Source organism: Lissotriton helveticus, chromosome 3_1 (assembly GCF_964261635.1).
Source record: "Lissotriton helveticus chromosome 3_1, aLisHel1.1, whole genome shotgun sequence".
Taxonomy (NCBI): Eukaryota; Metazoa; Chordata; class Amphibia; order Caudata; family Salamandridae; genus Lissotriton; species Lissotriton helveticus.
In genome coordinates this window covers 306,842,257-306,856,505 of record NC_136061.1, presented here as the reverse complement: position 1 = coordinate 306,856,505, position 14,249 = coordinate 306,842,257, and the positions used below count along the sequence as shown (strand labels likewise).

Below are 14,249 nucleotides of genomic sequence, written 5' to 3'. Positions count from 1 at the left end.
GGTGGGGAGAGAGGAAATCCTCTTTAGTTAAGGCCATCTATGTTTCGCAACTGGAGTCAGTGCCAGGAGCCCTCCCTTCTGCCAGGGTAAAGTAACTAGACACTCTGTTGGCTTGTGTCTTCTTTGGCATCCTAAAGGCTGTTGAAGCCCACTGGTCAACGGGTCCCAGGGGTGTGGCAGCAAAGAAAGTCATAATAAGGGTTGAGCAGATAATCTCATGATAGTGCTATAGCCTGCGCCTTACATGGGGTGGTGATTGCAGCACTGATGTGTAGAGCGAAGGCCTCAAAGCAAGTCTTGATTGTACCTGTGACTGCCTTTGTCTGACCCGGTCTCTCTTGGGTGTTCTGTTGTTTTGCTGCTGTCGCAATCATTCCAGGAAGTCCTCCTGCCACCCGGGCGAGTAGGATGCTCTTTGGTTAGGTGCAGCTCATCTGGGATGGAGGTTATGACGGGCCGGGTCCCTAGGGACAGACATTGCCGGAACAGAGTGCCGGTGTGGATAGGCTCCCAGGGTCGACACCCATCACAGGGTAAGCAAGGTGTTCCCCCTCATGGTATTTACCCACCCGCTGGTGGTGTATGAGGGCACTATATGCTCATGAAGTAATCCCCTTGGCCTTAATACGAGCCCCCGTGGCAGCAGATGAATAGACTTGTGGGCTTCTATCTGAGGCTACCGCCATTACAGGGTCAGGCAAAGATGAGTAGATCTGCGCCGGGACTGGAGCCCTCTCTCTCTCCTTACTGCTGCGACTCGCAAGTAAAGAGACTGTGATCTCCTGCTGAGCTATCAGACAAGTTTAGCACCATGGAGCCCCAGGTACAGTTGCCCGCATGTCCTCCCAGGCCGCCAGGACTTGCACAGGGAGAGACAGCTGGTTACTTCATTCTGTGAGCCCTACATGGGGAGCTCACAGTGCTCAGGATTTCGGCATATTAGGTCTGCCAAAATAGTAACAGAATTCAGCTGGATGAAGCTGGATTCCTAGTTGTCTGCAGAATACTCTGCGGAGCCTCAGTGGATCACGTCCAAATGACTATGATGGTTGGCCAAGCCCCCTTAATTGTACATTTTGTCTTTTATATTTGGTATAAGTTACTTGAGTTTCTGTTATGTTTGTGTTTTGGGTGGTTATTGGTTTACTTTCTGGAATATTCTCAAAGTTTTGGTAGTTGGAGTTTTCTACAATGTTTGAGGCGATATGAAATCATATTTTTTTATGTACATCATATTAATATATACCTTTTTTGGAACAACATTTTAATGCTTTATATTTTACATACATATGTAATTATTAAAGAAAGAATATTTTGTATTTTTTTTATTTTATTTCAAATAAGAATACAACTTGAACCACTGAGGGTCCGTCTGAGCGAGGCTATGTTCCAGGATGTCGGGGGCTGGATTACGGGCCCTGGGCCCGAGGAGAGTTGTTGGACACTGAAAGAGCACTACGGGAAGATGTTTTGCAGGCGGAGGCGGGATCTTGTGGTGCGGATCATTTTGATGTTGTCAATATGGATGGGGGGGAGGGTTAGGGGGGAGCCAGGGTATGTGGATATTCACTTTTGACTTGCCAGCTGTGTTTCTGTTGGTTGAAACTGCAACTAAAAATATTTCCACCCCAAAAAAAAAGAAAAGAAAAAAGAAAAGAATACAACTTGAACAACACATTGGTGTCTCATATTTAATTGACATTTTTTCTACATAAAAAAGTATGAAACATAATATTTTTAAATAGGGTATATAATAAAAAAGTATTTTGTTTTAAAATTTAGTAACAGTAAGCTTTCTTATTTACTTAGATTTGACTTCTATTTTCTAAGCAAAACTGTGAGCCGGCAATAGCATTCCTTTGCTCCAGCAGCAGTATCCCATGTCTGGAAGAACATGCCTTGTGCACCCTGGTCCCCTAGACATGGGCACAGGAGGCAGACAACACACCCAGAGGAGTTCTTGGTTGTTCCGGGGGATGGAGTTCCTGGGACAGTTGCTTGTTTGTGACAGGCCCGGGAACTAGTGCCCCCAGGGCCTGAAGTAGCTCGGGGGAGGAGGCAACAGCATGTCCCATCCCCAATATCAAGAAATAAAGGAGGTTGCACCAACTCCCAGGGCTTAGCTCTCCCCAGGGGGATTTTGAGAATCTACGGTGAAGCTCCACACACTTTACTCCCCGCCTAAGGGCCCCTATGGGACCAGGCTCTATCGAAGGCCTTGCAAGGCCAATTTTACTGTTCTTGGGCTCATTTGGTGAACTCTAGCCACCAGGAACATTTTCGACAGGCAACCTGGCCTCTAAAAAAGCATGTTTTGCAGGAGACTGGTTTAATTGCTCCCTGTGCGAGGCCTGCCCTCTGCCTGGGCTCCTGGTGCTCTCTCCTGCTTGTGGAGGTATCTCGCATAACCCCTCCACAGTATACAGGTAGAACACCCTACCTGACACACTTCCCAGGACCAATGGCTTTGGCAGGGCATTTTGTGTCAGCGGAGTCAGTTGGAAGCGTCCTGATGGGGGGTCACCCACCTGCAAGACCAGTCCACAGAAGTCTCATGGGAATTCTAAAGAGTCTACCAGCAGGTCCATTTTCCCAAATCTGCCTCAGGGGGCACAAGGGTGGTGGTGCCACTGACCCTGGCATGATCCATCCTAATCCTGGCGATCAGCTGGAGTTAGAAGTCCATTAGTCCATCCTTACAGTGGCATCATGTGCTTCTCCTTGACAATGGGAATTCCTTCGCAATTGTTGTTTCCTGGTCTAGTACATTCTGATCTGTCTCTCACGTGTGCAGGGTTTTTTAAGTGGGGTTGAAAAGCTCTAGAAGCCAGACACCCTTGCCAATCTGAGGGTTCCATATCATCACTCCACCCCTATCCCAACCCTCATGTTGTCTGAGAAAAGAGCATCCCAGGGAGCTTTGGCTCTGCTCCTATATGGCACATCTGCCAGATCCTGTCCCATCAACACTTCAAAGATGATACCTTTCCGTTTTGGACTCTAGATGTTTGGCTCTCCTCCTCTGTGCCTGTGGGCTGTCGCAACCCAAGTGCAGTGTGACAATCTAATTAACAGATACAAGTTTCCTCCCCACCTCACAGTAACTGGGTCAAGCACTGTTAGTGGCTCTATTGTGTGGGAGGCCTTTGGTCTCCCTGATGGACAGTAAAGTAATTACTTGGTCTAGTAATGGAGACCAAGTCCTTAAATCTGATTCTGAGCTAAGCCAGGGAAATGTGACTCATTTTTAAGAGTCATAAGGAGTGTAGGTATTATGTCAGATACTGTGAATCTACACTCAGGGTGCATTTTTATTTCTAGACTGATACCTCGCTAGACCATGTAGGCTTAAGTAGTGTGAAAGTGTACGGTAGTACAGATTTCTTCTATAATGTGTCCTACAGTTAAGCATCACAGATTTTCAGTATGCACTAGAGAGAATACCCACTCACATTATAGGAGCTACCTCCGGTCAGCACCAGTTCTTGAGGAATCCCCTCTATGACACCAATTCCTGGAGAAGCCCTTCTGTGGCAGACTACCTGCGCGCAGATACTTGGCTATGCAATATGAAAGTCTCACATGTGCAGCCTGTACACCTGCACACACACACAAATGTGCTCATGTGTTCACATGTAACTAGGCCAGAGTCTTTTAACCTAGCTGTGCAGCAGCTGCATTATCTTGAAAGGCAGACACTGGTGGTTAGCACTCTCAGTTCATTTACCATGAATATATAGTGAAATCGACCCTGTCAGGAAGCTCACTCACGGTAAAAGTTAAACAAGCATTTCCAATGCGATAAGTCTTGGATTGCAAGAGTTTAAGTTTTTGACATTGTAAATGACAATGCCTTTTAAGTGTTTTGAAATCCAACACACATATAAAAGGCCTTGTCATTTATAATGCCAATAGCTCAAATCTCGCAAATGCAGTATTCAGGTTACAGCGAGCTGCATCTAAGGAAAGGGATGCCGCCATCCTAAAAGTGAAAGCAAAGTATGAGGCACATTCACCCGAAATAAAGGCATGAAATTGACCCCTATGCTGCTGATTGAACTGTAAAATACATCAATAATCAGGGTTCAGTGGGCCCCTAGGGCCTCTGGGTCCTTAAGGCCTCTTGGTTCCGGTTGTACTCCATCTGCTGCACCAATGGAAGCTATGCCCATGAAGATGGAGTACCAGAATTTAGGAGGAAGGTTATGCGCCTGTTTTGGACGTTTTGCATCTCATACGACTGCAGGAGAATGGATGTGTAAAGTTGCATACTTATTTTTCAAACCTCACGTAATCTCTGCAAATACCAGGCTTACTACCCATTGATGCTTAAGTTAAAGTGTGTTATCACGAACAAATCAGGACTTTCAAACCTCTTGAAAGTTCTTTCAAGAAACAAAAATCACAAACAATTATCAAGTTAGAAAAGTCATGAGGAAAATGATAAAATTAACTCTGGCTATTATCCCCTACATGGACGATATCTTCATAAAAGTGAAAGTCCCTGTCCTTGACCCATCTTTTCATAGCTAAAAGAAATACTTTAGCCTTACTGACAATAACAGCCAAAAACTAAACACAATGTTAATTTCAGAACCTCCTTAAAAGCATGGGGATTGTCAGTAAACTGGAATAGGAATGCCATGGTGTGACTCACAAAAACCAGACAACCAGTTATATACAAGTGATAAATTTAATTAATTGTCCCACATTTGATGCAATTTTTGTCCCCGGTTTGAGTTCGAGAAAGAAGCTGTTTAATATTTTGGATTAAAACTGAATGCTTCTGGTATTTTCATGGATCCCATTAAAGATTTAGCTATTTTGGATTATAGCTATTTTGGTATTTGCCCTTCTAATGTAAAGGAAACACAGAGGGGGAGATTTACTAAGATTTTGCACCGTATTGACATCACAAAAGTAGTGCACAACTGCGCAAAATATTTTCTTCCCAATTTACTTTCCAGCGCTAAACTTGTTCAGTGCTGGGAATAATGGAAAAGTAATGCGAAGCAGCACGCAGTGCTGCTTTGCATTAATTTGCGCCAAGGGGCGTTCCAAGTTTGGTGCATGGGCATTCCCATGCAACCACCCAAGGTTTCTCATCCTAAACCCAATTTACCTAATAATGCAGATTGCGTTTAGCGTGATAAAACTGTGACCTTTTCAAGTAGGCCCAAGGAAGGAGAAATGCATTAATTTCTCTTTTCTTTTCCGACTTTCTTGTGAACTGCACTTTAGAGCACACATACAAAGTGGGAAAATGGTTAACGTAAGTCTGTGCGTAGTATTTTGTAGTGAAAGGGTTCCTTCCAATACCAGAATTATGACAGACTCACTAAGACATCCTTGCACAATGGCACAAAGGTGTCTCTGTGGTGCACGGCAGCTAATTTCAGCGCCGGCGCTAGTGAGAGGGGAGGAGAGGGCCATCTTTTAGTAAATAGGATGCTCTCCTCCTTTTCACGTAGCGCAGCATTTGCGGTTGCAGCAGTGCGCTATGTGAAAAAATTGTAAATCTGCCCCAAGGTAGCTTGAAACTTACAAATTTCTTTTGTCAATTTATTAACAATCCTGCAGCGAAAACTAATGATATCACTTGCTTATTAGAGAAGGAAAACATGAAGAAAGATTTCAGCTGGGATATCAAGCCGAAAAGGCAAAATATGTGTACTCAGTCTTCAAAGAAAGTTCGATGAGACTGGGGAAAGAAGATGCACCTGTTAAGAACTCGCTGAGGGCATTTCTTCTAATTGAGGTGATTAAGGAGCTCTAAGGAGCTTTAAGTAACCACACCGAAAAGGTGAGACTTACGTGCACTCCATGGAGGTCAAACTAGAGGCCACGCAGTGGCAGTTGGACTGAAATGAAAATAGAATTCCTGGGAAGGCATGGCTTGGCAGTTGGGCTGGACTGTTCCCATGAGGCATGGGATCAAGACTGGTTTGCATATAGCTGTGTCTGAACTGGGATGGCACAGTGAGCTAAAGAACGATGATGGATTCAACCCAGATCTGTGACTGGGGGTGAGTGTCTGAAAAGTTTCAGAGCTCCAGCCATCATCTTGTGTTTGCTTTGTAATACGTTTATGGGCACACATTGCTGTAAATGTGAGTTTATGGTCAGTACAAGAAAAAAAGAGCCGCTCAGTAGTAAAGAATACAGCAGCTCATGAAGGCACCATAAAGAAAGATTGGGAAAATGCTGGTGGCTGCTAGCTCCTACACAACAGGCATGAGAAAGGTTATTTCGCCATACTGGGTCCTGTCAGTCGGATGATGCTTGGATGGATGTCTGAGACTGCTTCTGAGCCTAGGCAGTTTGGTCTTCACAGACCTTCACAGACCTAGCCTATAACCTATAAAAATAAACTGTTATTTGTAAAGCACGAACTAATCACCCACAAAGATCTCAAGGCACACAGGGCCGTTGGGGAGATTAAGTGAGCTATTGCCCAGAGTCACATGATGCTGAGCTGATCTACCTCGGGCACTGGGTACTCCGCCATGAGCCCCGCACTCTGGAGTCAGCCGTCCTGGCGGCTGTGCCACGCCTCTCCACTCTTTGTCAGATGTAAGGGTGTCCCCTTCCAATAGCTATGGTGCCACTGACACAGAGAGTAACTGGCAGTTCATGCCCTCAATAAGTAGCCCAAAGGAAGAAAACGTTGGTGAGGCAAAAGAGTCTGGTGAGGTGGACCCGGAGTGGTTGGGTGACTTGATGACAGTGAGGATCCACGAGGTTCCAATGTGGGATTGCAGTTGAAGCCAGACACCCAAGTTTTCCAAAAAGGACCAGCAGGTACGTGAAGGAGAAGATGCTGGGATGCCAGGAGGAAGGCTGGAGAAGAACAGAGCCCAATACGGGAGAAACCACCAAGACTGAGCAAGGAACAAGGACCTTGACAAATCCACTACTCGAAGTATGATGATGAAAAGAGTAGTAAGGTTCCTCCTTAATATAGGCCAGAGACATGAAGTTGTCCTAGAACATGTGGTTCCTCCACAAAAGGCTTAAGAAAGGCCTATAGGATAAAATGGTGTCAGCCATCCTGAATTGGGAACCTACCTAGCCTTCCCAGAATACCTTACTGTTGGATTCTGGAAACGAGAAGACCAGGAATGGGGCTATGGCAAGGGTTGCTTTCCCCATGTTTAAGAGTGCTGAAGCACAGACCTGCCACTACAAGGTGAGTTTATGTGGGGGACATGGCAGCCCACTGGCAAGGCAGTAGAGCATCCCGCCTGCCTGAGGCCAAATCCATAGAGGATGGTGGGCGGGATGGCAGCGATCGCAGCAGTGTGTGCAACAGATCCCAGTCACAGAGGCAAATTTGGTTGTAAATGTACTTTTATGATAAAATGCACAATTTTATATTTGTTATGCCTCTCAGAATTCACAAAAGTATTCCTGGGAGGCATATATGCATTCCTAAGTGCATATGTTTCTGCCAAGGTGTTGAAAAATCTGCACTTGTAAATCTCACTCAAGGGGTGGGGAGTGTCCTGCGAGTATTCCCATGGTCTCCTTTATTCTCTGTTCTCCACAGAGGAAGAGTCCTCGGGGAAACGCCCCCGTGCATACGCAACTGTGGGGATTTGTTTTTCAAGAGGATAAAACCCTTCTCCATACTCCCACCAAATGTCATTCTTTCCCGCTATCCACCTTGGAGGGGGAGTTAATCCAGACTTTTGCTGGAGTAATCTTCAACCATTTCCATGATGGAAAGGGAATGAACAGCAGTTTGGGATTGCCCAATAACACACATGTTTACACCAGACCACTGAATACACGTTTCCCGTGCCTTGAGTAGGATTTACAAATGCAGCACTTGTAGGTGAGAAATCAACACACAAACGTAAATGCCTGCCAGGATCCCTGTATGAATTCCTCGCAGGTAATTCTTTATTAAATCAGGTGTAAACAGAATTTATATATGTCAATATGGCCCTACATATTTAACCATAGTACTTCCTGGTAAATCATTGAAGAGAGGAGATAAAGAGTTGCCAGAATGCTTACGTTAACAATTTAGGTGAGCACTCTTATATGTTCATGATGTTTAGGTGAGCAGTGTAGCAGATGTTATTGCAATGAAATCAACTCAATTGGGCAAATAACACAAGGAAACCGATTTGAGGTACATATTCATATCTCAATTTCACATCTGTATAAGAAATGTCTTACCACACCCTATAATTATTCATTTGCTGTTGGTTTACTTTCAAAGCCTCTATTCTGTTAAACAAATATGTGACCTACCTTGGCCGGTCTCCGTGCCAATTATTGGGTTTCTAATGTCTGCCCCGATATCTCCTTCACCTCTTCTATTTTTCATCTCGTCACCTATACCAGCCTTCGTATTGGTATCCCTGAGAAATATTAAACTTTAATTATCATCAACTAATATGATCATCAGTGATCAGGAAGATCAAAAATTAAAATACAATTACTAGAATACAATAGCTGCTGCAGGTAATTCCAGCGCTCAAGAACTAGATCTTCAGACATTTGTATCTTAAATTCTGTATTCTTTCGCCATAGCATGGAATACAAGTAGATGTGTGCATGATTATGCATGATGTTAATATTTTTTCTGTTCACGTTGGACCAGGTCAGTACAATAATAATGGGTGTTCAACCATAACTCTTTCGACGCTATTGACGGAACCGTTCCGTCACGCCCCTCGGGTGGGCTGTGCTCCTGACGGAACGGTTCCGTCACGGCCCGCGGCGCTGATTTCGCACCTGCGCGGCGCGTTTCATTAAGCGGGCGGGACCGTGACGGAACCGTTCCATCACAAGCACAGCTCACCCGCGACGGAATGGTTCTGTCACCCGCGCAGGTGAGCCGCGCGCCCCCCGCGACCGTTAGCGCTGCGGCGGAATAGCCACCGCAGCGAAGGTGTTAATATACAAGTTTAAATATATCGACCTGCACTTTTATCAACTCTACATCACCGACTAACAACAAATGATCAAAGTAAGTAGATGTAGAGTGAAGAATATTAAGTCTGCACTTCCTAAATCATTCTTATCTTCACATTATGGTAATTTTCGATATAGTGCAGTTAATGTGGGCCCAATTCACAGAATGAACTTAAGACTAAATCCTAAACTTACTACTATTTGGTATTCACAGAATGCATTTACTACTTTCAGGATTCACAGAGTGAACTTACTACTTTCGGGATTCACAGAATGAACTTACTACTTTCGCTATTCACAGAATAGATTTAAGTCTACTAACTTTACGTCCGCACTCGAAGGCGGAGCTTGCAGCTTGGAGGCGGAGCTTCTGGCTCGGAGGTGGGGATTTAGCCATGGCTGAAATCTTCACCTCTGGGCCGCAAAGCTCTGCCTCCGGACAAGAAGCTCCGCCTCCAGGCCACAAGCTCCGCCCCTAAGCAGGAAGCTCCGCCTCCGTGCCAGAAACTCCGCCTCTGGGCCGGAATTTCCGGCCCGAGTGCGGACGTAAAGTTAGTAGTCTTAAATCTATTCTGTGAATACCGAAAGTAGTAAGTTCATTCTGTGAATCCCGAAAGTAGTACGTTCACTCTGTGAATCCCAAAAGTAGTAAGTGCATTCTGTGAATACCAAATAGTAGTAAGTTTAGGATTTAGTCTTAAGTTCATTCTGTGAATCAGGCCCTATATGCTTAAGTTGATTCTTGACCTCGATATTGTGACATGCAACCAGTGGTACACGGGTATAACTCCAGAAAGAGAAAAATATTATACAGAAGGTCTTACAGATAAATACATAAATACAAATTAGTAAGAAGTTTACAAAATCCATTTTTTAACACTCAGGGATAAGATATCCAGTGATCTGCAAATGACGAGCATTCATACCATAAAGGAGTGCCCAGACTTTCAGCCTTCCATTCTTCTCTAGTCGCTAAACTGAGTAGTTGATTTTATTGGGTAATAGGAATTGCTATTATTTAAAGAACTAAGAAACAATTGAAGTCTGGTGTGACGTTCTATGTGAAAACTATTTATCATTGATTTTTAATAATTTGAACATACCTTCTTCAAACATATACACTTTATATAATATTTTGTGTATGTCTGACAAGTACATGCCATCTGCTTTTAAAATCAAGATGCACTATAGGCATGTTTACAGGAAGTCCTGAATTCCAGAATTAGGATTTGCATGGAGAAATCCATTTTCCCAGTGAATATTTTCAAATCACTAAACTGGTAAAAATTAGATTATAGAGTAACGACCATAGTTATAGAGGTAGGAGGGTGGGAGCATCTAAATCTACAGCAATACATGGCACAAATATATGCTTACAGGGTAAGTAGCATTTTCAGTTCCAGGAATGTGTGGCTGTAGATAGATACACTTGCTATGAATAGACTGTAAAGCAGTCCTCCTCAAAAGCGGAGGCTAGTCTGTGGCAGTTGCAGTTCACTGGAAAAGTGAACGAAAAACTGCTTCACCAACATTAGCTTGACAGGCTAGAACATTCACACAGTAGTGTTTTGTGAAAGAGGGGGGTGTAGACCAGGTAGGTGCTTTGCACATATCAGCTACTGGGATATTCCCCAGGAAGGCCAAGAAGCTCCTTTCTTTTAAGTAGTATGCCCTCTAGGAACAGAGGGTATAATTATTTTGGCTTTAGCAGTACATGTCTGAATTAATTTAACCATCTACCTGGCAATTCCTGACTTGGTTATAGCCTTCTATTTATGGGGTCCAGAGAAAACACCAAAATGTTGTTGTGTCATTTTAAAAGTCTTTGTCCTATCAATGTAGTACATGAGGGCTTGTTTAACATCCAAATTATGGAGAGCCCGTTCCACAACTGAATCAGGTTGTGGGGGAAAACAAGGAGGTCAATTGACTTACCAAGATGGAACTGAGACACTACTTAAGGGAGGAATTTGGGGTTCGTGCGATGGACAAACTTGTCCCTATTTTATGGAAGAAGGGTTCTTCCAGGATTAATGTTTGAAGCTCACAGACATTCTAGAGGTCATAGCATCTCAAAATGTCATCCTTCAACAGAGGTACTAAAGGGGGCAAGTGTGAAGGAGCTCAAATGTTGGCCCTATAAGTGATGTGAGTACAAGGGTGGGATTCCAGGATGGGGCCGGCGGAACCCGGGGAGGAATCACTCTTTTAACCCCTTGCATGCTCGTGACGGAACCATTCCATCACGAGCCATGGTGGTGCTGTGCTGGTGACGGAATGGTTCCGTCATGGCCCGGGCGCTGCGCCGCGCTGATTTCACGCCTGCGCGGCGCGTTCTATTGAGCGGGTGGGGCCGTGACGGAACCATTCCGTCACAAGCACAGCGCCACCACGGCTCGAGACGGAGTGGTTCCGTCACGAGCATGGCGGCGCTGCGCGCCCCCCCACCCCCTAGCGCCAAGGGGTTAAGGCCTTTCATGAAGGCTTTTTTGGCTCGTATCCTGAAGAGAGAGATGTGTTGTCTATTTTGAAGATAGGCAGCTACTGCAGCTGGATGTAACTGTATCAATGTAAAGGTTAATCTAAAAAGTTGTAAGTAAAGCAAGTAACAAATATTTTGTACAATAGTTTTAAATGGGTCAGTTTGTTTTGAGTGACTGTAGCAGACTAATTTCTTCCATTTAGCCACGTAGCAGATCTGTGGGCTTTCCTGAGAATGCTCATGCACTCTGGTGGAAGCTTAAGGTACCCAAATTCTATGACCGTAGGAGCCAGATCGCAAGGTTGATGGACATAGGATATGGGTGCCTGATTTCTCCATGGTTCTGCGCGAGAAGGTCCGGCCTGATGGGGAGCCTCTCATGCGGAGCCAGAGAGATTTCGAGCAGGGTTGTGAACCATGGTCGATGAGCTCATGTGGGAGCTACCAGGATAGGCGTAAGGGATATCTGCTGAAGCCTCTGACTCACAAAGTGGAAGAATAGGGAGAGCAGGAAAACCACAGTTCAACATAGTGCATTGCCGCTGGACTGTGGGTGTGGTAACCTGGAGGTGAAGTTCGGGCTTTTGGCGTTTTCTGCTGTTGTGAGGGAACCCCCAACTGTGAAAATAACATAGGAGGACTTGCTGGTGGAGTTTCCACTCGTGAACTTTTTGCCGCATCTGGTAAAGGAGGTTGGCAAAGTGGTTGTCCATCACCGGAAGGTACTCAGCTAACATACTTTGTGGCATGGAGTCCAACGCCAAAATGTGTGGAATATTTGAGACAGCTGAGGAGAGCGTGTCCCCCCTTGTTTTTGAAGGTAGTACATGGCTGTCATATTGTCCGTCTGGACAAGAATAACATTGCCTATTAAGTGAGGTAGGAAGGACTTCAATGCTAGGTGAAGGGCTAGACGCTCCAGGTAGCTGATGTGAAGACCCTTGTATTTGGTCTCCCACTTGCCCTGTACAGTCAGATCCTGTAAGTGGGCACCCAACCCTGTGAGGGAGGCATCTGTTCTAACAACTGTGTGCGTAACAGGGTCAAAGAAATGCAACCCTCGTAACAGGTTGTAGGTGTTCCATCACTGTAGAGTGATGAGTGCGGCGGTCGATTAACACTAGATCGTTCCAAAGACCTTCTACCTGAGACCACTGTTGCGCCAAACATTCCTGCAATGGACGCATGTGAAACCTCGCATGAGGTACTATAGCAATGTATGAGGACCTCACGCCTAAAAGGGCAAGAGTGTCCTGACTGGAGGTTGTTGACCTGGTTGGAATAAGAGAATCAGTGCCTGGAAGGACTGAATTCTGGCAGATATTTGGATAGGCTAAACCTATACTGTGTTGAGAATAGCCCCTAGATAAGGCTAAATCTGTAGGGGTTGGAGGTAGGATTAGGTGGCGCTGATGGTAAACCCTAAGTAATGAAGCAGATCCAATGTGACCTGTATGTGTTTGAGGCATTGCTGATGAGTGGCAGCTTTGATAAGCCTATTGTCCAAATATTGAAACATACGGACACCCTGCCTGCTGAGGTGTGCAGCAACCATTGCAAGGCACTTGATGAACACCTGAGGTGCAGTGTAGACCACAAAGGGGAGCACTTCGAACTGTTAGTGCCCTCCACCGACCACAAATCTGAGATATCGGTGATGAGCTGGTTGTATTGGGATGTGGAAATAGGCATCTTTTGGGTCATGTGCAGCCATAAAGTCATCTTGCTGTAGAAGCTGGGTGACATCCTAAAGGGTTACCATGTGAAAATGCTCTGATAGGATGTATTTGTTTAGGGGCCTGAGGTCCAGATTTGGCCTGGGGAATCCATCTTTTTAAGGTATTAGGAGTAAGTGAGTATACCCCTGCAACTTATTGGTGGCTGGGGATGGGTTCCATAGCTCCCTTTAGGAGGAGGGCTCTGACCTCCTCTGAGTAGTGTATGATGTTCCAGTGATAGTCTGTGTTTGTGAGGTGGAATCGTGGGAGGCGTGGAAGTGAGCTCCAGACAATTGCAATGTTGGATAATATCCAACAACCACTGGCCTGATGTGATAGTTTGCCATGTGGTAACAAAACTTTGTAGATGTACCGCGAAAGGTGTGGTCAATGGGAAGAAGATGCAAGTCAGTTTTTGGCGGCAGGTGTAGCTCCTTTTTGAAAACTTTGCCTCTGGAGCTGTTACCCCTATAGGACACTCTAAAATAACTCATAGGAGAAGATTGCTGACCTTAGGTGTGCTGGTAAGATGTGGAGGGTTCGAAGGCGATGTCTTTGAACCTCCCCGGTAAGGGGTGCAGTGAAAGAAGTTACTGGGAGCTGGCGTTTGCAATGCCCCGATTGCTTTTGCTGTTTCCGTATCGTTTTTTATCTTTTCCAAAGCTTGATCCACTTCTGGCCAAACAGATGGTCCCCATCAAAAGGCATGTTCAGCAAGTTCTGTTGAACTTCAGGCTTGAAGACATATATACATATATACATAGATATGAGTGTCTACGTAGCAGAATGCTACTATTTAACTCTCAGTGCCTAGGGTGCAGCGAATGGATTTATTGGAAATGAGCTTGCCTTTAGAGACTATATCATGGACACATTTTCTATTCTCCTCAGGGAGGTATTGGAGGAGCTCCTCCATCTCGTCCCAGTGGGCATGGTCGTATCTTGCAAAACACCCATGGAATTTTCAAAGCGCCATCGGTTGGCTGATTGCACAGCTACCCAAGTTCTTGCTGCGGCTATGTACTTGCTTTCCTTATCTGGTGGTGGACGACGGACGACGAGGAAGAAGTATTGAAAGTCAATAAGGAATTGACTCTCAGAAAGCCGACGCTGGCCAACAT

The 14,249-nt window shown here is 45.1% G+C and overlaps 1 protein-coding gene across 6 annotated transcripts in view; it reads right to left on the bottom strand.

The window, feature by feature from the left end:
- TEX14 (testis expressed 14, intercellular bridge forming factor) overlaps positions 1-14,249 on the bottom strand; it is a 2,253,432-nt gene that overhangs the window by 43,672 nt on the left and 2,195,511 nt on the right. For all 6 annotated transcript variants that reach the window (XM_078679858.1, XM_078679856.1, XM_078679860.1 and 3 more), the window contains one exon: positions 8,263-8,372. In XM_078679858.1, coding sequence (XP_078535984.1) covers positions 8,263-8,372 — 110 coding nt within the window. The remainder of the gene's footprint in view (positions 1-8,262; positions 8,373-14,249) is intronic.